This window comes from Gavia stellata, chromosome 11 (genome assembly GCF_030936135.1).
Source record: "Gavia stellata isolate bGavSte3 chromosome 11, bGavSte3.hap2, whole genome shotgun sequence".
NCBI lineage: Eukaryota > Metazoa > Chordata > Aves > Gaviiformes > Gaviidae > Gavia > Gavia stellata.
Genome location: NC_082604.1, coordinates 4,435,850 through 4,460,446, shown reverse-complemented (window position 1 = coordinate 4,460,446; position 24,597 = coordinate 4,435,850). Strand labels below are relative to the sequence as shown.

Genomic DNA, 24,597 nt, shown 5'->3' with positions numbered 1-24,597 from the left:
TGGTGATAACTTCGATCTGCATCGGTACTAGGTCGGGGGCTTAACAGCAGTGCAGATGATCACTGAATTATCATCTCAGCAGAGGGGAACCCTGTTGCATCCCAGAGTCTTTACTGTGGCTCCCCAGTGTTAATTTAAGGGAATCAGAGTGGGTTTGTCTACATACTACCACTGATCCCCAGGTGCTTTATTGGCCCACGGGAGCCACCAACAGCCCGTAAACTTAAGTTGCCTTTTTGTACTATTGCCATTTACTACTAGGCAAAAGGCAGATTCGGGACCAGTGGCGTTCGGCAGCTACCTCTGGCCCTTTCTTGACCTGTGCTACACGTTTCTTGATTGTAGCAGGGAACGTGCCACAGTGCTTGGAGGCAGAGCAGGTTGGTGATCGGTTGTGGTTCACAGTGTACAAATGCTTTATACCAAATGACAGTTCCATGAGCAATTGTGTTCCATGACTTTTTGAACCAGTGGTTTGTCAGTGTATCAAGACTGGTGTCATTTGTGAGAAAAAGCCCCTGTTAGACGTGGGGACAAATCCATTTCCTTTACTAGAGTCCAGCCTGAGAAGCAGCTGCCCTGGAAGAGGCTCTCAGAGTTCTTCCTTGTGCGTGCACACTTGTACCCATGCGTGCAGGTAAATGGATATTTTAGTGCAAAGTTGGGCTGTTCATACGGGAAGAGTTAGTAGCTTCGGTTGACATTTAGAAACAATATAGTCTAATCAGTCTGATCGTTTTGGAAAGCTTCCTTTCCTCCTGTACTACCTCCCTTTCTGGACACCTATTCTTAGTTCCACATCTTATTTGTAGTTAGCATTTGCTTACATTTAAAAATACCTATAAATGAGATTAGCAGTTGTGTGTGAGTCCACTGAGATTGCAGGTAGAACTTCTTATGTTGGCCCAGCAAATGCAGCCTGGTATTTGATCATCAAGCCACACTGTGTTAAGCATCATTGCTTATCATGCAGATTCTGTAAGCTAAAATATTTCCCTTATTCCATATGTGCAAACTCTCTAAATACACTGTTTTCATCTTTGCACCACCATGTGGCTAACCAAGTGCCATTTGGGACAGAACTTGGTTATCAAACTTCATTAACGATAGTTCTATTTATGAGACACAAGACAAAGTTGAATTCAACCGACATGCTTGCAATTACGGTGACCGTAGTGCAAACAGTTGTAAAAATGTATTAAAAATACCTCAAATCAGCAGGCACGACACTGAATACGCTTGGAGAGTGAATCTATTACTATATGGATGCATTTCATAGCCCTGTTTCCGAGGAGAGCTGCACTGTAAGCAGGACACATCACAAGGAGCTCCTCTACTGCCGGGTGCTCCATCTTGAGGATCTTTGTGTTTTGTCTCAGGCTATTTACTGTTCCCTTTCCTTTTAATTAGCACAATTCCCCCTTGCCTAGCAGTCCCAAGTGCTTAAATCTTAACCTGTCGCTTAGTAGTTTGGTCTACTGCACCCATGTGCTTACAAGCCCTTAGGGTCATCCAAAATTTATATCATAGGAAAGAAATTGCCGGCTAAGAGAGAGAGAAGTGTAACTGTGCAGGAGGCGGAGTGATAAATTAGATTCCAGGAGGAGGGGTGAGAGGATATTCATTTTTACAGCTTCTAGAAATCCTAAAATAGACGAGAACTGGGCTGCAACTAACAGAAATCATGACTGCTTGCTGATGAACAGAGGCATCACTGCTGTGAGAGAAGGAGGTTTGGCAGAGGACACCTCCTGCCTGCAGCTTTCGTGTAGTTACTAGAGCGAATGACTTGGAGCTGGAAGGATCCTGGACTCCGCTGCCAGAGTACTTGGAGTTAAGCAGAATGAGGTCAGCTTCATGCGATGGAATTTTTCAGCTGGTCCGGTGGTTTTCCAGGGGCCTGAGTCAAATCTTCTGAATGCATGAATCTGGCAATTCATAAATCTTTTGGCTTTTATAATCTTCAGCCACAAACAGTATAAAACCCACTTTGCATGTGCATGTGGACAGGAGGGAATTTAGGGTCAGTAGATGCCACATGAACGGATTGAGAGACTCTGGTGTTTTCATGGCAGAGCAGTGGCTGAAGTAAGAGGCCTCAGCTTTCTACTAAGGCTTTTATTTTCTGCCTTTTATCTTCTTCGTGAATTAGCAAGGGAGAATCATTCAGTTTTCTTGGCTGCTGTTGAACGGTTGGGAGTCCCCAATGCTTCTGCAGAAGGCAATGAGATCAGCAGAGTCCCAGGTGACAGAGTGGGCACAGAAGGTTGACATTGTGATAATGGCACATAAGACAAAATTCTGGGGAGAAAACAGTATTTGGCTCCCTAAACAAGGCTTGACAATCACATTTTTCACAAATTGTCCTTGCAAAGGATGTGGGTCACTCTGCTTCTGTCTAAGGTGTGGGATATGTGTGGTTTGTGGCAATCCCTTATACCCTGATCCCCCTGTCATGCTAACAAGGTACCTGCCTGGAGCAGCCCACAGCTCTCCTCCAGCCCATTGAAACCACAGCACGGGGTGGCTGGGGCACCCCTGAACATCAGGACAAACCAGTTATCCCACCTGGATAAGAGTTCCTGGATCTGATGGCATAGACATAGCCTAAGAGAACTGGTGTGGGCACAGAAAGCAAAGTAGCTCCAGCTGATAGTTTTCAAAAGCGCCTTCTTTAAACATGAATTGGGAAGGGTCCACACGTCCACAATAAAAGGTGTCCACCCTTTTTGCAGGAAGGTGATATCACCATTGGGTTCCTAATTGTCCCTTTCTGAGAAAGGCCCAGCATTGAAACAACATGGAGATATGAGTTCCCACTTTACCTGGAGATTATTCTTCTAAATTAGGGTTTGGGCACGAATGGCAGGATTGTGTGTGATTGTTGTAATGTGTAACGGTGTAATGGTTTCTGTCTGCCCCTTTTCCACAGTTCTTACTGGTTTTCTCTTCCACTCTGCTCTTCTCACTGTTGCTGCTCCAGCATGGGTTGCCAGCTGGCTGCAGGCCCTCAGGAGAGTCCCTGCCCTGGCGTGGGTCCCCCATGGGCCACAGTCCCTCAGGGGTGTACCTCCTTCCAAGAGCGTGTCTCCAGCCCTGTGTCCTCCCTCTATCAGTCTGCCCCTCCCCGTGTCCCTCAAGCTTCTCCCCACGTGTTCCCTCACGTGTCCTCCCCTAGTAGTTGTCACTCTTTCATGAGAGAGCTCAAGCAGAGCGTTTGCTTTGTCTTCGAGGAAGGCATTTGGCAGGCAGGCAGGTGAAGTATGATCCAAAATCCCTAGGAGCCAGCGCAAATCTTTCCTTTGAGTTCAGTGAGCTTTGGATCGTGCCATTATGGAATGAAAATTTGGCAGAAGAGTGTATGGAGTAGTTGTGACTTAAGAATCGGGCAAAAAGATTTCAGCAAACCAACAGTGACTGGAACAGTTTAAGATGAGTGCAGCAGGCCAAGCACGGGAAGGCAGACAGACCGGGAGAGGTCAGCGCTGGTGCCTGGAAAAACATTTGTAAGGACAGCGATTCTCCATCAGAGTACAGGCGTGTCAGCGTATTAAAAGTGACAATTGACCTCTGAGGTGTTCAGCTTTCAGCCTGCATCAAGGCCAGGTTTGTTTGTGATTCATCCGTACTCATTTGAAAAGTTCTTGTTTCTCATTTTGGAATTAATGTAGTTTTTTAAGTAAGAGCGGTGAAAACCTTATCCACATAAAGAAAAAGAAAAGGTAGGATTTTAGTAGATACGGGTCTAAAAATAAACCTTTTGGATGATGACATACACAGCTAACCTCACCCCAGATATTCACCAAAAAGAGAATTAATCCTGTCATTAACAGCCAGAACATCCCCTCCTGCACAAACTGGTTTTAAAAGAGAAAATGTCTAATATTTTTTATTTTACCTCTTCAAAAGGGAAGCCCTTTGTTTTACAACCAGATTGACCTGATGGTGAACTCAAGGCTGATAGGTTCAATACGCCAAGTAATTTTGCAAATTTAATCTACCAAATTTAATCAAATTTAAACTTAACAAATTTAATCACAACTCATCTCAAGCTCCTCTTTTCTTGTCTTCCTTCCTCATCCTCCCTATCCTGTCATCTGGATCATCCTGAGTTTTTCTCCCAGAATATTTTGCTACTCCTTAAGGCTTAGACAGATGAGAATCTGTGTTTAAAGAAAATCCATGTATTCACTGGGGAGGAATAAAAGTGCAGATGGAGCTATCTGTTGTCAAGGATAACCGGTAACTTTCTGATGAAGGGAAAGGGTAGTAAAAGGTATTGGAAGTTCTTTGGGTTAAAAAATTGGAGTGTGATTCATAAATCTGCCATCTACCATCTTCAGTACCCAATCTCAAGACTCATAGCAGCCTTTACAGGCTCCTAGATGATGAGGACGATACAAGGCACATCTCTCTTCGTAAGGCACTTTTGGCACCCAATTTCTGTAAGTGCCATCAGAAGCCTCATCCGTAGAATTTTGTTCATGGTATTAATGGGCATTTTGCTCTTAGATGCAAATGATCCCCCTTTCCTCTGAGACTGAGTACTCTAGAGAGAGAAAGACCCACTCACAATTTCATGTCAATTCCTCACAAAATAGAATCCCATTATTTTCCAAGTCACATGCACAGCACATGTATTGCATGAAACATGTTTGGGTTTTCCTGTAAGTAACTTCAGCTCAGGTTGAATTCCAGGTCCCATTCAGGAAAGCTGTCTCGTATTCTAATGGACTTAAGCATGTACTCTTTTGACCTTTGGAGCAGTATTAAGGACTGTTGCACAAATATGGCAATAAGGGCAATCTTCCTATGTATTTGAAACACTGTATAATATATATGATACATGTTCCCATATATAACAAGAAAAAATGTAGCTATTATTTATCAGAATGAGGAACTGAGACTGCATTTAATTCTGATGATGAGATGGAAACATGTGCAGAGTCACGTATCTAGAGTTGAGTTACTAGCAAATAGTTTTAGAATTGAAAGTTGGTGTTTTCTGACCAGTGCAATTTCCCATCCTTTTCCCTATTTTTTCCTCTATTTTCTTATTGCTTTTGGTTGCAGTTACAATTTTTCTGCCTAATCCTGTCACTATGTCCTTGTTCACGGGAGGGATGGCTGATGAGTCATGAAGAGCATCTTTCTCCAGCCCCTGCAGGAGCTCTCACCTCCATACCCTCAGCTGTGAGGTATTGCCAGGCTAGCACTCAAACAGGGAACATTTTGAAGCTGTGATTTTGATACCTGATTTATTCTTGGCTTTCAAATTTTTGTCAAGGGAAGTCAGCTGCCTTATATTGGCTTTTAAAGCAAAATAAAATAGATGTCTCCAGTCCTTCAGTGGCAAAGCAAAAATAAAGTTGAGTGGGATGTTTCACTGCCAGTGTAGCCATATCTCTGCTGACTTCATTTGAATGAAGAGACACAGACAGTGGGAGACTGTTCCTGCTCCTGTGCATATCATCAGGGCTTCCTTGGTGGTGTGGGAAGATGCCGGGCACTTCGGTTACATTTGTAGACAGTGAGGAAATAACATTCATGTGGCACAAATAGCTGGAGTCTAAATCTGCTGGTTTCAAGCTGAATTACAGCTCTTCAGGAATGGTGCAACTTCCCAGAGGCACGGAGGGAGAGCAGATGCTTCCATAATGCAGAGCTCTCTGCCATGGATCGTAACTAACTCCGAAGAGTAAAATCCTGAAATGGGTCCTGAAAATGTCTGCCTGACAGTTCAGACACACGTGTAGCTGTCTGTCTGAGAGGTCAGCTCTGTCCTTTGTTTCTTGCTCTTGATTATGGGGGACTGTGCAGGAAGGACAGGAGAGAGTCCAACTGTCAGAATTACTTAAAAGATCTCTTGAGAAGGAAGGTCTTTATCCAGAGGAGGTGAGCTTTATCTTGCAGGATGGAGGAGACCAAAACCAGGCATAGCATACAGAGAAAGACTTCAGAAGGACAGATACATGTCAGACCCAACAATAAACAGAAATTCACAGTTATCTGTAATTAAGTCTCTTCCTATCTAGTCCCAGGGAAATAGGTCCCATGGCAATAACAGAAGGGAAGTAAGTCAGTGCCTCCGCTGTTAATTTAGTGCTCTCCTGGGGCAGACAGAGAATATTGTTGTGCATCCGCCCTGCTAACAGGCTTCATCCTGCAGAGAGGTTCTGGCTCTTCCCAGCGCCTCCAAAAGGGCCCTGAAGTCTCATCCTTGCAGCCAGAGGCCCTGGAGCATCCCCTGAGCGGAGAGACCAGGAGGCCAAGGCGGACCGGGGACCCTGCTTGGGAGGATGGGAGTTGGGAGAAGTGTCTGCTCAGCCCCAGCTGGTACCTGCTACCAAACAGCTGTCAAGCAGTGGTGGAAAAACCATGCAGCGTCTGTTTTCCAGAGGAGAGCCGTGCTCATTAGCCGCTGTGCGCAACAGCTAAAATCTCTTGCTTAAAACATGTGTTGCAAGAAATGAGCAAAACCTAAAGTAAACAGTTTACACAGAGGTGAGCATCTGCTGATTGCTGATACATACAGGCAAAATGAGTCTGTGTTTGAAAATGGCCTCATTTTGCCCTTGCCTGCCTTTTTTTATATAGTGGAATAATTGACTCTTCAGCAAGGCAGAGGACTCCACTACTTACGCTTCCACAGTGCATTTTCTCTCCCAAACAATGTTTGCTGCCCCAAGAGCCTAATTATCACCTAAGAGATGTTAACAGCCAGATCATTGAAACTTCCAAAAGGTTTTGATCAAATACAAGCAAGATGTAGTTTGTATTTTGCTGCCCTGTATTCCAGGAGCAGCTGGTCTCCCGAGGTAGTAAAGTGTGGACTAAGTTAATGAATTTAAATATGCTTCTGTTAGATCTTTTAATCATGAATGTAATTGCATCTGGTAGTCTTTTTAATTTTTAAATACAGAGTATGTGATTGGATTTCTTTTTTTTTTTTTTCTTTTTCAAATCTATTGCTGCTGTTCCTCCCTTCAGGGAGTTGTCCAGAAGGAAGACCTTGTCTTCCCAGAGTGAACATTGTGAATCTTTACTGTGCTGATTCTTTCAATATTAATTCTCTGTATTAGCAATCCCCTTTCTGTCCCTCTCTACAACTGCTTCTGCCTTTGTTATGTCTGGCATAAGGAGGATACACATGTACTAACAGGTACACCAAGCCCAAGCGCAGAGTGGGAGGAATTTACCTTTGGCTTTCTCTGTCTCCGATACATGCCTTTCATGCCAGCTCTGGCACTTGTCTCTAGGCTGACTGGAATAACAGGATGCACAACAAGCATCAGCCCAGCTTCTCAGAAAGACTAACAAGGGGAATTGGAACCCCAATACCTGGGTCCCACAGTCGACTGAGAGATGCAGCTTTTCTGTGTTTGAGCTAACTGATGATAAAAAATGTCATCAGGCTAAATGGAGCAAAGGAAGCAGTGCTGGCAGTTGCTGTGACGCTAAATGCTTTCCAGATCTCTTGCTTTTGTACACACTCTCTCTTTGGGGTGAAAAAATGAAATAGGCCAAGCTGAGATCCCCCAGAGTATTCAAAGAAACGGATCGCAATGACCCTGCTACCCTCCAGCTCCCATTGGCAAAATACTCAAAGAAAAGGTAAATCTGTATGTGAAGAGACAGTCAGGGGATTGAATGCCTCAGGGCTGTGGGATACGGAGCCTCATATAACAAGAGGACCAGCTGTCATCCATCCCAGGTTGGTAGTGACTGAAAGGCTCTCTGAGCTCAGCAGTTTGCCAGTGTATCTGAAAGAACTAATGGCCTCAGCCCAGCAGAGCCCAGTGGGCAGAGGCTTATCACAGCTTGCTCTAGGGATGTAGATTGCCACATTCTTATTTCCAAATTTACTAAACACAGGAAACTTTTTCTCTGTGATAATTGTTTTGACAGAGAGACTAAGCACATGCCTGCATTCAAAATGTGATTATTTCAGTAGAGCTGTGCTGATAAACCCCTCTTGGAAGAGAACTCACACTGGCAAGCATTCCTCTGCCTCTGTAACTTACCCCATTTCCCTGGACAGAATAAGCTATACCCACAACTGTATATATAGCTACCCACAACTTTTTGCTGGCATTGCTATTTGGCTGACAGAGTTCTTTTATTATTTACTTCTCACAGTACGGCTACGCCAGCAAAACTTTTCCGTGTAACCTAAGCCTATGAGGGAGAAAAATTCTGTGTAAATTTTTTGGAGGTGAAGTTTCATAGTCAAGCCTGAGGCAGGGACTTAAGCAAAAGGGTCTATAGATGCAGAACGGTCATCCGGCAACGCGAAATCCAGTGCCGCGCGGTGACGTGTGCGACGGCCCCCGCGGGCCCGGGGGCACTTCGTGTGCGGTGTTCGCCTAAGGAGGGAATGTCTGCCGTTAACTGGCAATGCAAACACCAGCGGCAAGGACTGCGAGTCCCGCTGGAAGGAAGGTTGTGTGCAGGGAACTGCCGTGGCAGGGTGCGCTTGGGCCGACCCTGGGGCTGGGTCACGCACCCCACCGGGGCCCGCCCCTGGTCCCCGGCTGCGCTCCCTCCAGCGCGGCGCGGGGTGCTGTCGGGCGGCCCGAGCCCCGCTACGGGAAGGGAAACGGTCCCAATTACCGATTCCCGTCGTCGTCCTCCCCCGCCGACCCGATGGAGTGAAACTGCGCTTGTGGCCTCCGTACGGGAGGCGTAACAGCCCCCCGAGGAGGGAGGAAAGCGGCTGCGGTCCCGGGAGCTCCCCCCTCACTTCAGGCGGGGCAGCGCGGCCGGCGGCAGGCGGCGTTCGGCGGCCGGCAGGCGGCGTTCGGCGGCCGGCAGGCGGCGTTCGGCGGCCGGCAGGCGGCGTTCGGCGGCCGGCAGACGCCACCTAGCGGGAGCCGGGCGCCACCCCGCCTCGCAGCCCGGCCGGGCCTGGGGCAGGGCCGCGCTCCCCGCCGCGCCGCGGGCCGGGCGCTCCCAGGCCGCAGGAGAGGCACAGGCGTGGTCCCGCCGCGCGCTCTCGTTGGCGAGATGCAAAGGGGTTTTGGGGGCTGACAGCGGTGCTTTGGGGAATTGCAACGGACGCTTTTAAGCACATAATTGGACTGACCTGCAGTGGAGCTTTCAGAGCTGAAAGGCAGCCTTTCCGCCAGCTAGGACTGCTCCGGAGTCCTTCAGATGGAAAGCGAGGCACTAACATTGGCCTGTATTTAAAAAAAAAAATGTCTCTCAAGGATTTATTAATCAAAAAGCTGCTTTTCAAAGTCACATTCAACACATTGCCGCTTTTCTGGTAGTTGTAAGTGCTTCTGCTAGCCACAGGGCAAGGGCTCTCATTTACCAGCCGCAGAAGCAGAAGCAGCCGTGGTTTGTCAGGGCGTGACAGCCGCCTTCCCAGCCCAGGGGTGCTGTCCCCGTGAAACACCCACTTGGTATTGCATTGGACCTTACCTTCGCTCAGATTTGCTAACTCTTTCAGCCTCATCATGTATCGCTGTGAGGGATCACCCAACAGAGAAATCCTGTGGCTGTGGAAGTTTTGAAGACTCAAACGTCCCTCTGAAAACCCGACCCCCGGGTCTGATCTGTGATTCCTGCCAGCGCAGCTAAGACGAAACAAGAGGATTCCTGTAATTAGAAATAGCTTTCCTGTTCCTTGCACCTCTCTCGGCAGCGCCTGGGACAGGTCACTGTCAGAGACAGGATGCCGGCTGGCCTAGACGGATCAGTGACGGATTCGGAGCAGACCTTTCCAGCACTGCTCAGCTAATGAATTTTGCAGTCTTTGTTGGCTTCCTCAGTATGGGGATTCACTTAGGAGAGAAATTGTTTCTGTGACCTAGGCCATCACTTTGACAATTCCTGTTGGATATTTCTGTACGCCTGCTTTAAATGAGCTGTGGCTGCCGAGGTTGGCAGAGAGTACTAGTGCTGTTCGGTATAAAATAACCTGCGCCTTGTACTGTGCGTGTTACATATTTTCCTTTTCTTGAAGAAACAGCATTAACAAAAGCGTTAATTGCAGGGCAGCTCATGCTGTGTTGTTTTCAGGCTCAAGCAAAAGAAGTTGAAACCAAGAATTAACCTACTGTTTTCAGATGAGCAATTTGTGAAAAAAATGAGTACTGATGCCCATGGAGTCCCCAGTTGTGCTTTCAGGAAGGGCTGGCATTGGTTACGGCAACAGCATAATGAATAGCACCCTCTTCATCGGGCTGCAGCCCTTCCTGCCTGCCTCAGCCCAACTTCGGCCGTGTTTTTAGGAGCCACCTCTAAGCACTTCCTTAGGTCTGGCTCTGGCTGCTGTGCCACATGCAGAATGCACTGCAGCGCGGGGTTCCTGATGGGACTGGGCGAGATCAGTGCCTTTTTGCTGCATACCCTTTGATGGATTCGTTGCATACAGCTTTTAGTAATGTCTCGCTTTCCCAGGAAATAGTGTGTTTTAGACAGAAGCCAGGCCTCTCGTTACTCCTCCCAACTGGCAAGGGGGGTGCATATATGCATATAGACCTTTGGTGTTTATTAATTGAACCTGGATATATCAAGGTTGGCAGCATGTCTTTCAGCTTTAAAGTCAGGGCATTGTTACAGGAAAATGGGATGTTTTGCTGTGCTGGAGGCAGATTTTTCTTCCCCAGCTAATCCCGGTGTCTGCAGCTGCTGTCTAGATATCACCTCCTAAAAGGCAGGGAATGAACTTCTGAACATCTGTAACAGCTACATTAAGTGGCGTGGTTTATTGTAGAATTATGGATGATGATGGCTGGATTACTAAATTATAAATCAATCAAAGGCATTCTGATGATATTCTAAACCATGAGAGAGAGACTCATGCAGGAAGAGACAGTGATTTATTGCACCAACTGGTAACACATCCATCCCCAGTCATTTTTATTTATCATTATTTTGAAAAGATTTCAACCCTTCATAAAAGCAAATTAAAAAAAGAAATCTGTAATGATGATAAAGTTTTGCTGTAATGAAAATTGACACTCCTGCACTGTGATTTCTGGTATTAGGAAAGCGGAGAATAAGAAACTTAAGGTACACAAACTTCACAATAAAGTAGTTGAACAATTGCCTTTGTTTAATTGTCTTTTACGAGCAAATGAAGGGAACTTCTTCCTTTTTATTCTTAAATCTAGCCCTTTGAAAGCGTCTCACACTATCTGTAGTTTTAAACCATTGGTACCCAGGATTTTGAATGCTTAGCAAGTCATCCATTTCCAAGGCATTAGCAACACAGACAGGATTTATTTCAATCCCTGCAGTTGATTCTTTGATCCGGGGCTTGCTTAAGTGCATTCCAGTGCAATTAATTAGAAAAACAGTATAAGGCAGTGGCAACTCCAAGTGATCTTAAATGTAAAAGTGACTGATCAGTAGCTCTGCTTTCTTGAGGATTATCTATTTGTTGCTTGACAGCATCTGCTATTCCTGAGCAAGGGGGAGTCAGTAAACTGAGAAGAGGGAGCTTTGGTACTCTTTGTAAGCCGCTAATATGACTATTCGCAAGAAAAGCAGCACTGATTTCAAGAAGGAACTGGGCAAATGGAATTAGGAGCAGTCATCTACCTCATGCCATTAGGTGTATGGCGGTATGTGGTTCACGTTGATCTGCTTTGCTGGACAGCAGTTGTTCCCTTTCGCCAGCAGCCCTACGTGGCTCACAGAGGAGCTCTTTGGAAACCAGTCCTTGCAACAGCTTGCGGCTGCTTCCAGGAATGGGTTGTGCTGCTCTTTGTGGTTTTTTTCTTTGGGATCTCTTGTTTCTTGATGTACCCTGGCAGGTTGAAAGTTACAGTGTTTACTTGTATGTCCAGGACATGTCAATCTAGTTTCAAAATTCTGTGCATCTCCATTCTGTTTCCTGAGGCTTCCCACTCCGATCAATAAAAGTAGCCATCCCTCAATTTTTGATTGGAACAAGATTGATCCACGAGCAATTCAGGGGTGTCTGTGTTGCAGCTGCAGCTGCCTGACACAAATATTGCATCCCTTTCGGCTGAGGCAGGCAGCTGCCGAGGAATTCAATTGTCCTGCATAGGCGATCAATACCTGCTCCTCTGACTACTCGTGCTCCCTTCATCTTCCTGTATGGTTTCTTTATAATTTAATCTTCTTCAAGGAGACATACTTCCTGTCTATCACACTGTTACACTTTTCTTGAATCTTTCTTGACTCTCACCGCCAGTGGAGCTCCTGTGATTCACAAGAGAAGCTGGCTTACAGTTCAAAAGAAAATGCAAATTCCGACCTATCTGCTTTGTTTGCAGCAGATTTGGATAAATATCTTTGCATATCACATAATTACTTCTGCTTTGTCTTTATGCTATTTCAACTTGCTTCTGGTTTTCTTTTTTCTGTGTGGCAATAGCCCCATCATTCTTTCTTCTGCATCCTGAAGTGTGCGGGAATCAGCTGCAGAAATCCTGCTTTATTAGGTAAAATATGCACTTGTTTTATTCATTGTATCCATCTTGACACCTGGGGAGGCTGAATGCCTGGAATTCTCTCTCTTCCCAGGGCAAAGACAGTACGAAGCTGTGCAGATTTCCGTGCAGAACCAGCGCATCTCAGTCCTGCTGATGACGGGGAGACTTGAAGTTCAGCCTCCCTGAGAACACGGCAGCCTGCACTGGCAGTTTATTAGGGGACAGCACTTATCCCCCGAGCTAGAATGAGACCCCGAATGTTTTCTGCTTAAACTATCTAGTAACAGGGTGAAAACGGCTACCTATCCAGTGCAAACTGGTCTCTGACACAGAGATGAAAAGTTCAGTGTCTCATTGCAAATGTCTCATTACTCTTCAGGGGCTGATTTGTTTCTTGCTTGATTCTCATGTGTCTAACATATAGGGAGAAGCTCAAAAAAATAGTGGGTACAGTACCCTTCTAGCAAATATTTTATAGTAAATATGGCTGTAATGTGTTACTAAACTCTGTATTTTGTGTACTGCTGAAATCAATAAAAATGAAAGTCTCTGCGATAGAGCCAATAAGTGAAGGGAGTGAAAATTTTTCTTACGGAGAATAGCAGTGTTTTTTCATCCTGAAATTTCCTACCTCGATGACAGCAGGGGCAATAATAAAAGCAAAAGAATGCAAAGAATAGGCATGGGTCGCAGTCCACATTTCTACCGTCTGTCCTCTGCCAGCAGTGATGTAATCCTTCTGGCAGTGAAACTTTCCATTGCAGGCTGTCAGCATTCAGATGTGCTATTGATTAGTTGGTTTACTAAGGTCACTTAGGAATCACAACAAACCTCCTGAAACTTGGGAAAGGTAATAAATCAAAGGTATTTGATTTGTAACTCGCCGTCATTTTTGGTGCCTTGCTTCAGTAGAAGACAGCAGTCAACACTTCCTAAGCGCTTGATATGAGGAAGGTTATGATGGCAAAAGAAAGCACTTGTTTATAAACGGTGCAAGTAACATAAGCTTTTAATGGGTCCTAGAGGAGTCCAAGGCTCCAGAGGGCTCTGGAATGCCTTCCTCTCCGCCCCCATCTGCTCCCCTCACCCTAACCCCCACTTTTTTTTTCCAAGCCTTGGGCCAATTTTCATCACATCTGTCATTTTGAAAAATGAACTGGCGGTTCACTCCTAAGGTTCATAACATGTCATGTATCTTTTTTTAGATTAACTTGTTTGCAAGAGACAGTGCAACAGGAAATTCTTGTGCTTACACAGCAGCTCAATTTTCTTGAAAAGCAGAGATGTTGTTAAAACTCGTAGTCTGTGTCTGTTCTGCTAATTGGATATAAAATAGTCAAGAGACATGAGGGTGATAGGACCATACTTGTTTCCTGGGTAAAAGCCTATCAGTAGTATATTGCTAACAAACCTGAACTGGGGCTGACTGTGTAACGGTGTCTTATGAACACAGCAGTTATCAGAGCTGCACAACACTGAGGCCTAGGGTAAAAGCGTACCCTCATTTCATTTATGGAGATAATGATCCTGAAAGTGTCCATTTCTGATGGTTTCAGAGGAATTAATACCCAACCATACCTATCTTGATGCTGCATTTGATTGCAGACATAAAATGCTCCCTTGTGTTACCATATATGTCTCATCAGTGTGGCACAGTCTGTATCGTGCTGCTACTCCCAGGGTGGGTGTGAAGGCTCCGTGTGTCCCCCCAGCTTTCTAACAAACCAGGGTTTCACCCGTCTGCCCTTGGCGTGATTGCATCCTTTGTACCTCCACTCCAGCTCTGCAGCCTTTACCAATATAATTCAGAAGGAGTATCTATGTAAAAGGAATATATACGTAATAGTATTCCCCCTATTGCTTTGTAGACCTACCTTTCTTTGTAGGTCAACTTTATAAATGCAGAAGTCTCAACATTGAGCTGTTACTGCACTGCAGCCACGGTGTGTGCAGAGGCATGTGCAGACACACAGCATTATCACTCCTACAGAACCCAAAATCAAGGCTGGATTGCTGCAGGGTGTCCGGATCGAGCACACAGACTTATCTTTTCCTTGGTTTCTTCACCACCAGGCTGGGGAAGGCCCTTGCCATTGTGTTTGACCCCCTCCGCTGTTTTTAAAGCTGTGACTCAGAGCCCTTGTGCGTCTTACGAAGACCAAACCGGGAGCTTTTGTTTAAAGTTGTTCTGAGTGGATGGAGGGGTGGTTCTTCCTCTTGTGAAATGCTGGAGCTGATGCTTGCTCTTCTGTCTTCTTCACTGTCAGCTCCTGTTACCGTTTCTACTGCCTTTCCAAGAAAGATGTGTTGTGTTTGGTACACACGGGTACACACATGCACAAGCTTCACCGCTCCCTGGCTGGCACTGCAGCGTGACTGCTCATGGTATGATGAAAGGCTGCATCACCAGGATTGTGAAGCATTCAAAATCCTCCACATTTTATCAAATACGCAGGGAAAAAAAAGAGAGGTGTGGCTTTTCATGCATGCCTGCTCACAGTTAAATTATTTTTTTAACTCAGGGTTAAATAGTACTGGTATTTTTAAGAGTATATTTAATGAATATAGCACATTTTAATTCCTACTAAAAGATAGAAATATGTAATAGATTCTGACTCTACAGCTATTTAAATCCAAAAGACCATACCTAAGTAATCACAGGTTCATTTACACTCTGAAATCTGGTACAGATCTACTTACACCCTCAGCCAGTATTGTGGTAGCTGCTGGAAGTAGAGTTGACTCTCTGTTTCCATTTTTAATCTGTTCTTCCCCAAGAGGTTTTTAGAATAGAATAGAATAGAATAGAATAGAATAGAATAGAATAGAATAGAATAGAATAGAATAGGATGGTTCAGTTGTAAGGGACCTACAATGATCATCTAGTCTAACTGTAATTCTCCTGGGCAGTAACTGTGAACTGGAAGGGCAGCAGGTAAGGCTGCAGCCCTAAAAGCTGTAAATACAAATGTTGCCAGCTACAGAAGTGCTCTTTTTCCAGGGGCTGCTGGTGCTCACCCCCCATCCTGTGTTTCAGAGGGAGTTAGACATGTCATGTCAGCGAGGATCCAAAGCTCCGAGCATCTAGCGGGCACTCCAACGCCAGGTTGCTAGGCCAGGGTCTTCCATGGACTCCAGAATCTGCTTTGAAACCCCCTTCTTGGGAATGGAGGAATATATGTTTGTATTAAACTGTGTTTAAGCTATCATGGAAGAAGGGCCCTTCTTACTCCCCCATTGCCTTAACAGGAGCTGGGAGTGCAGATCAATTATTAGTGGTTTCTTGGAGCTGGTGTGACATGTGAGACTCCACTTTGGATATGCCTGGGATTGGGATGAATAAGCAGGCGAGTGGTTTCTGGAGCATCCACACACAGACGGGCATTCATCTAGCAGCTTGTTGTTTAAACACTCTCAAAAATACAGCCAAATTGTGAATGCGTGTAGCCTCCTCACAACTCCGCTTCCTTTTCAAGAAAGGGTAGCGGGACTGAAACACCCGATTTTACCTGCTGAAACCCACCCCTGTGTGTTTAGAAACCTGTGCTTTGGATTGCATCCAGCCGAGAGAGTCTGTGAGAGTTTAGTTTCTCCATTTGGAAGAAAAACATGTCAACGTGTCCGTAGTACGAGAGTATTCCCTCCTTCTGCCTCCAACTCCTGAAGCAGGCTGAGGGTTGTTTTTCGGGGTTAGGTCTCAGTGGGCTCTCAGCGGCATGGCCCAGCGATCGCTGCTTTGGGAATTGGCCGGTGGTGAAATGGGACCCTAGGAAGAGTCCCTGAGCGAAGATCTGGAGAGCAAGCAGCGCCTCTGTAATGGTACGTTTCCAAACATCCTATCTTTTAATACAGCAGAGTCCCAAGAGCAGAGACCATCAGGCAAAACAAACCCAACGGGGCAAACCAAACCCAGTTAGCGCAGCAAGCACTGACTTGCTGTAGAGACGCCCCCTCCTTTACTGGAAAAGCAAAGCAGTGATGTAGGTGTTTACGCAGTCGGAGTACCGGAGGATTGGCTTTGCTGTTAAGTTTCTTTGCTTTCGGTGTCTTGTGTGGCAACCTTTATTTAAACATAGGGGACAGAAGAGACTTGTTTATTTGTTTGTTTGGGGTTTTCTTTCTTTTTCTATGACTTTTAAACGGCTGAAGAGTTTATTGTGTGTGAAATGCAGGAAGAGTCTAAATGAACACCAGATGAGAGGAAACAGCCTGAGGAAAATGAGGGCTATTTGCTACCAAAGGAAGTAATCATTGTACATATATTAAATTCCAATCTCTGACTGAGAGTGCATCTTGCTATGCAAGAAACCTGACTGTAGAGTAAAAAAAAATGGAAATACGTGGAGTCTTCCCAAGTCTGAGCTTTAAAAGTGGTAAGCAGGGGTTTGGTGTACTGGTGGTAAATAAGGCAGGAGGCAGCTTTTAGTGAAGCGAGTGCTGAGGTTGGCTGGGGAGGGTTCTGCACCCCAGTGTTTCCCACTGGAGTGGAAGATCATTTTGTGGGTCTGTGCAGAAGGGTGGAAGAGATTTTCATACATCTGTTATTTGTAGGTAACATTTAGTATGACTTTATAATGAGAATAGAAATTCCTTATAAACTTTCATCTGCCACATTCTCAGTTAGAGACACCTGACTCACCTTTACTTATTATTTACCTGTAAGTCATTGCTGGAACCGCTCCTTTAGGGTACACTGTCCCTTTTCAGTGGAGATACCGTTACCTAATAATGCCCTTAATTGTCTCTGTAAGGTGAGGGTTTAAGTGATCGCAGTAGGGGTACTCACTGCTCTAGTTCTTCTTTCCTGGGTCCCTGCAGACTAACAGCAGGGTCGGTGCACGTTCCCATTTCGCTGGGGGAGGCAAAATCGCTAGTTGTTTTAGTGATAAACTATTGACAGTGAGAGCCAGTATGAATTGAATAAGGACCCTCACAAATTATTTGAGGAGTGCTTAATACGTGGGCTTGGCTTACACAGATGCCTTAAATCAGCCACAAATTTGACATTACTACTTCTTTTAAACAAAACAGAGTGTTTCTCATTCCTGCAAGCTGGCAGACACCCTGTTCAGTTCAGTTAATTCAGCAAGGACGTAGAAAGATTTTTTTTTTTATTATTTTTTCTTTAGCAGTAGAAAAATTGTAGCCTAGGGGCATGTTGCTTTGACAGATTGGGGTTATACAGTTGAAGCTGACCTATGCAGCTTCTTTCCCCTTCCCCCTCCTGGCAGGCAGGATGAAGCCCATATGATTGGAACTATCCTTATTTTGCTCTTTATCTGATGGAAGGCCACCGCAGTAGTCAGGAAGGACTTGTGATAGATTTTGCTTTTCCTGTGAGGGATGCTTGAAAGCTCATTGAATAACCTGTAGAAATAAAAAATAAGATATTTTGGCTGTGTGGGAGGGAAGCATTTAATCACAGCGAAGAATAGGGGACTGCACAGTCAAATAAGTGGTTCTTGGCAGATTTTTGAGACCAGCAGTGGGAAGTAAGAAGGGTGTATCGAATAGGAGTGTAGGAAAGCATAAATGGAAATGAACTGAAGAGAGATAATAGCATCATATTTAGAGTCTGTCACTTTATCAGAATTATGTTGACTGGTTATTAGCAAAAGAGAAGGAATTGTTTTTTTAGAGGAAGAAGGGTTTCATTTCCCCTTCATTAGCTGAGGAACCTGCTGACAGGAATTAAGGCAGAATATTACTAAATGGGGACTTCAGCCACTCCCTCATGTCTGCAAGAAAGGGTTATTTTTAACCCAGATCTGCTCAGTGACTGCGTTTGCAGCATGGCCCTGCAAAAAAACTCTGCTGGCAAAACTAAGGCTGCTTTGTGCTGCCATGGGAGAATGGGAAGGAGAGGTCCGGGGTGGGGATCCTGTAGGGCAGCAGTGCCCCTGACGCCTGTGTCATGAAAATATGCCTCAAGTTAACTATTGTCCTCTGACCTCAATCCCTGCTGAAACAGGGGCTTGGCTTTGCATAATCGTTGAAGGAGACGGTTCCTGCTCCAAAAGATGTTATGTTTTGAATTGCCAAAATAGACAAAGGAGACGTTGTCAGCCCTTCACACATGGGAAACAGAGGCAGAGAGAGAGAGATTTGTCTGGGGCACATAAGCTAATTTTGACAGAAGGGGTGCTTGCACTCAAGTTTCCTGAATTCAGTTGTGTACTATATCCACAAGATTGCCCTCCCTTTCTAATACTGAAATTTTTTTTTCCTTGAAACTTCAGTTCTAATACAGAGTTGTTTATCAAAGACATTATTACATTTTGCTCCGTTTAATACATAAGCTAGTGATTCTTTCCTCAGACAAAGCTGTGCCGCTTGCATGCAGATCCGAGTTGCAGTGCTGAAGTTGCAAATGCCCCAGGGAGCTTCAGGAGGATTTTCACATTGGGACCACCGGGGACAATAATGCAAGGAAAGGCAGAGGTGGGACTTCAGCTTCTGCTTTTCTTTGTCCTCCTGGGGCTCACAACTCCATGGATACGTAGAAGGAGAGCCTGCGAGAGCAGTAATGCTGTTCTGCCCAGCTTCACATGGGAAGAAAAAGAAAAGAAGTATCTTTCTAACTAGAATGTCCATTTTTCTTGCTCAAGCTTGTTAACGCCAGGAAAGCCAGTGAGACTTGGCATTGCATGACCAAACTCGGGCTGTTTGGGTTTTTTATGAGGCACTATTGAGTGGAACCATCTGGGCCAGGAGAAGACCACACTAATGAAATGAGCCTTTAGGAATACTTAAGTTAAGTAGCTGTCTGGGGCACCACGCTGAAAGGAAGGGCACTCACAGCTGCATGTATTTTATGGGTTTATTTTATCTCTGATGACAAAAGAGAACTGAATAGTCATGTGGTTCCTCATAAATTTGAAGCCACTGCTGACAAGTGGCACTGCCTGTGTTCGCAACCATGCTGGCGCAAAGTTCCCCGACTTTCTGGCTCGCGATGTTAATAACGATGCTGCTAATGGATGATGCTTTAGACGGGTATCTAACTGTTCTCTGAACTTAAAGGCGCAATCCCCAAGTTACAGTTTGACAATGGAAACTTCAGTATCTTAAGAACCTTGGGTGAATACTTCCATGGTCATTCATCTAATATCAAAGTGGCTCATCTCTCTGGTTCCGGAGGCCCCAGTCTTCCTGACGTTGTGCTGTTCACTTTCCTGTTTGCTGAGTGAATCTGCACCTCTGAAACCAATATCCTTCTAGAAAGCTAAATACAGGTTTGGGAGCATAACTTTCAGTATGTCAATGGTGCGCCTCAGCTTAGGCGGTTTAAACTATTCTTCTGCATTGCAGTCTCTGTTTTGGTTTGGTTTTTTTAATTTACACCCTTTTGGGGGGCAGCTACCTAAAGTACCTCAAGAGACCTGGTTCCGTTGCCTGTATTTCCGTTTCCAAAGATGTATCTTGCTAGGAGGCCAGCTCCCCTCCTTCAAGCACTTTTCTGTGTGACAGACCTGGAAAGGGGCACATCAAACTCAGTTTAAGTTAAAAAAATGTAACCTGTTTTACTATGCTTTCTATTCACTGAGATGAATCTTAGAGAGAGATCACTCATGGTAAAACATTTCCCAGTGCATCGCCTCAAGTAAATAATAGCTCTTATAGTGCGGGTGTGAAGAAAGAAATACTTGCTCCTTAACCTTTTTTCAGTCCATGTCCTCTTGAAGTTGTCTTTGTTTTAATGGACACTAGAAGCTTTGCATGATATTTATTAATCTGATTTACTAATAGACTCCTAAAGTTTAAACAGAGAGAGAGGAAGAAAAGATGAACTGGACTCAGGCTTACAGCGATGAGATTTATGCCAGCTCTGCCGCAGACACCCATTTGACTTTATGCACATCATTTAGTATTTGTGGTTCCCCTGTCTACAAAATGCAGATACTAATTCTTCTTTTTTTCCCTATCAGCTCCTCCTGTATCTTTGGATGCCTCACAAATGAGTCCCTGATCTTACGTGAAACTTCTAGTTGCTTCTGTAAACTACATCATAATCATTGGGCTTCAACCTGTTTCAGGAAAAAATGCAACCTTTGGATTCCATTGGTGTAAATAAAAAGTCCACTACAGTTCACAAGACAAAAAACGCTGGTAGTGTTTAGCATCGATGTCTGTCGCTTGAACATCTGGCATTCATCATTGCTTTCCTTTTCCTTCCACTGTCATATTTTATCCCCATCTGTTAGAGGTTTCTTTGCACTGTCTGTATAAATTATAGCTGCATCTCAGTCTGGGTAGTTGAATCGTTACAGGCTGCAATGTAAATGAAGGAAAAAGAGATAATTTAAGGGAGGTGTTGCTCTTACGCACTCTGCTCCCCTTCTTTCTCCCCTCTCCCTATACACAGACAGTACTAGACAGTATTACTAGACAGCGTGATACCCTGCTATGAAGAGAGACGGAAAAGGTTCCAAAAATAGCAAATGTTTTTACCAGCCCTAGTTCTGAAGGCAGAAGGCAGGAGAGGAGTTGGAGATGGAGTGGACACCCATTGACATTGTTGGAAAGACCAAAATTTACTGCTTTGGAACAACCCTTCAGCAAGTTAATAATAAATTGGGAAAACAAACATTCCTTAAAATCAGACTTCCTGGGCAATGTCTTTGGTGTATTTTCTTAAAATTAAATTACTCTTATTGCAGTAATTTAGGTTACTGCTAGGAAGAATAATATTGAAGGTGCTAGGAAAATACGAGTGTGTTAATATTAGCCAAAGCAGAATTTTTTTTACTTTTTTTTTTTTCCCTCAAAAAACTGTGCAGTGTCCTCATAATAGCCATCGCTTTCAGCTCTCCCAAGCCGTGCCGGCTGGGCAGTGAGCCATAGCAGCATTCCAAAGATGCATTTCTGATGGGGAAATGAAGCCACCCCCCCCCCACATGAAGTACTTCCAGTAGCATGTGCGCGTTACCCTGCCAAAGCCAGGTGCTCCTGTTTGCACAGCGTCACACAGCCCCGTGTGCACATGTGGATTTAATTCCCTGTCAGCTTTGGCAACTAGAGAAGGTATTTCCTCGTTCTAGAAACACTTGGAGACACCACAGTCCCAAGCTACTGGAAGTTAGGGAAAAAAGGCCCGTTTCCCTCCGTCTGGAGAAGGTCATTGCAGACTGCCATGGCTATCAGTCCCAGCCCTTTATCCAGGCTCAGGGTGGCGGGTCTCTGTGTACAAGACAGCTCTCATGTTTTCAGTTCAAGGGACAGCTTGTATTGTTGGGGACTTCATTATACTTGGAACAGCAGGAATGCCCCAGGTCACTATGTGTGTTCCTCCTGATTGTCTTGCTTTTTCCTCCTTTTCAGTCTCCTGTATAAAAAGTGTGTCTTAAGTTTGTTTGAATTGACGGCAGATTAGCTGAAATGAGAACAAACTAATGCTACTATTGCTGGTTGCCAACTCTTGCCTTCTCTTTCTACAAAGCATATTGCATTCCTGATTTCCCGTTATTTTTCACTTACGTTCCTGTGGTGTTATCCTGCTACTTGGTGCAGACTCCCAGATTTCAGCTCGGCAGCCAGATGAATCAAGCAGTAGGTGTCCTGGTCAGCATCTGCACGAAGTGAAAATGATAGGCCCAGCTCATCAACAGCGCGGTCGCTGCACTGTTCCGCAGAGCAAGTCCTGGCTCATTCAGAGGGCGCGTGGTCGTGTGAAAGGCTAAGCAGTCCCGAAAGTCACAGTTGCTCTCTGAAGCTGGTAGATCGGTTGAAGCCTGATGATTTGTTCTGACATTGCAGTCTGTTGCTAGAAACGGATGTCCCGGTGAAAGCTTTACTACTTGGCAAGACTAAAATGGGGGGCAATGAGAAAGAGAAACATGGGTCTAATGTTGCACAAACTACTCTGCATGAGATACTGCAAGAAGAAAATAATCCAAGAGTACAGTGGAATGGATGCTGTGGTGTTGATTTACTCTTGTCTTTTCAATACCTGCACTAGATCTCAGCTTGCCAAGCACCTATCTTGTAACTACCAGAATATTTATTTTATTTTCTCTTCTTCTTGTAGAAAATTTTACTACATCACGCTGCTGAGAGACCCCGTATCTCGTTACCTCAGCGAGTGGCGTCACGTCCAACGAGGAGCTACTTGGAAGACCTCCTTGCACATGTGTGATGGCAGGACACCAACTCCTGAAGAGCTGCCGTCGTGCTATGAAGGCACGGACTGGTCAGGTTGCACGCTGCAGGAGTTCATGGATTGCCCGTATAATTTGGCCAACAACCGCCAAGTGAGGATGTTGGCTGATTTGAGCTTAGTGGGCTGCTACAACATGTCTTTCATCCCCGAGAACAAGCGAGCACAGATCCTGCTGGAGAGCGCAAAAAAGAACCTCAAAGACATGGCCTTCTTCGGCCTGACAGAGTTCCAGAGAAAGACTCAGTACCTGTTTGAGAGAACTTTTAATCTGAAATTCATCCGGCCCTTTATGCAGTACAACAGTACGAGGGCAGGAGGGGTGGAGGTGGATAATGACACCATCCGGAGGATTGAGGAGCTCAATGACTTGGACATGCAGCTCTATGACTATGCAAAGGACCTCTTCCAACAGCGCTACCAGTACAAACGGCAGCTAGAGAGGATGGAGCAGAGGATAAAGAATCGGGAAGAGAGGCTTCTTCACCGGTCCAATGAAGCACTTCCCAAGGAAGAGACGGAAGAGCAAGGACGCTTGCCCACTGAGGACTACATGAGCCATATTATAGAGAAGTGGTAGCCTAGGCAGACTTTTATATTAATGATATTCTAGGGTTTCCATATAAAAGATCATGGAAGTAAAATTACAAAAACAACAAAAAATATTTTATTTAAAAGCAAGTCTGTAAAACAGAAGATAGATTGCTTCCTTAAGCATAGGGTCTTTTTACTGTTTCTTACAAGACCGATGAGATTCTTAAAAAAAAATAAATAAACACATAAAAATAAAAAAAGGGTCAACATTATAATGCAGAGGTAAAAAATGCACAAATGCAGTTACCCACTCTTAAGGCCGAATACAAAAGAATGTTTCTTATCCTCACAAGTCAAACACAAATGGCAGAAGTAGGATTTTTTAAAATCTGTTTATCCCCCAAGCATAATGATATAAAGATGCGTAATTAAAAAACAAGGAAACTGAGGTTTTCTTTTGTGGGTGGTTTTGGAGGTGGGATGGGAATTGCATTGCTTGTAAGTAAATGATAATGGTGACTAAGCTGAGGACGTGCTATCCTGTCAGGATCTGATCTGAGCACAAGGGTGGTCACTTCGTTTCAGCTGGCAGCCACTGCCAGAAAAATAAAAGAAGAAGGAAAACATCAGAGGATGAGAAACATTAAAGCAAATTGACCGTGGCCTAGGATATGTACTTAGCAGTGGTTTTGATACATTGCACTGGTATCACATATACATACGCAACTTCATCGCAAAAATAATAGGGAATTCATGCACAGAGCTCCCAGATTGGTTTCACAGGCAGGTCCCAAAACAAGTTAAAAGCCGACCAAATTCCACAGAGGCTCAAACGTGCACTCAACTCACGTGCCATCCTGTCACCCTACACAACTGCCGCCCTGCCTTCTTCAGTATTACCTGTTATCAGCACATGAAAACCCTATCCTACATACTAAAAAAAAGGAAGAAGAAGTTAAATAGCAATACTCCCTGATAAATCTGCATGACAAGTTCCAGGAAGACCCTGCAAATAATCTGTCATTAATGGCAACATGAGGATGGGGTGATTTTGTTTTGTTTGTTGCTATGTAAAATACTGAACTAGAACAAACATACAGACATACCCGTATCTGTATTTTTTCTGTAATTTTTACTTGCTTTTATTAAGAGATAATGGGCATCAGCCTGCTTCCAGTGAAGTCACTAGAAAGGATTTAAGTGGGAACAGGATGGGGCTCTCTTCCAGAGCTGTGAAAATTTCTGACTATGGGTCTGAATTAATTACAAGCCAGTGCACATTGTCTTTTGGCAGAGTGCCTGTTCTGCAGCTCTTACTTTAAACGAACAAGCTGTGTTCATAAAACTGGAAAGGGGAATCATGGATAATGTTTTTTTAGTCTCAGACCACTTTCAAAGCAGAACCCTTTCAATGCTGTTTTTAGGGACTCATGTAAGTTTAATCCTTCAGTGTGGTGACAGTCTAACCAGGTTCTGCTTACTGACTTTTGAGTC

At 44.7% G+C, this 24,597-nt stretch overlaps 1 protein-coding gene across 1 annotated transcript in view; it reads left to right on the top strand.

Moving 5' to 3' along the window:
- The window catches only part of HS6ST1 (heparan sulfate 6-O-sulfotransferase 1), a 196,735-nt gene extending 172,979 nt beyond the window's left edge, over positions 1-23,756 (top strand). Inside the window, exon 3 of the mRNA XM_059822703.1 lies at positions 22,441-23,756. Within this exon, the coding sequence (XP_059678686.1) occupies positions 22,441-23,149 (709 nt within the window). The 3' untranslated portion in view covers positions 23,150-23,756. The remainder of the gene's footprint in view (positions 1-22,440) is intronic.
- The last annotated feature ends 841 nt before the right edge of the window (positions 23,757-24,597 follow it).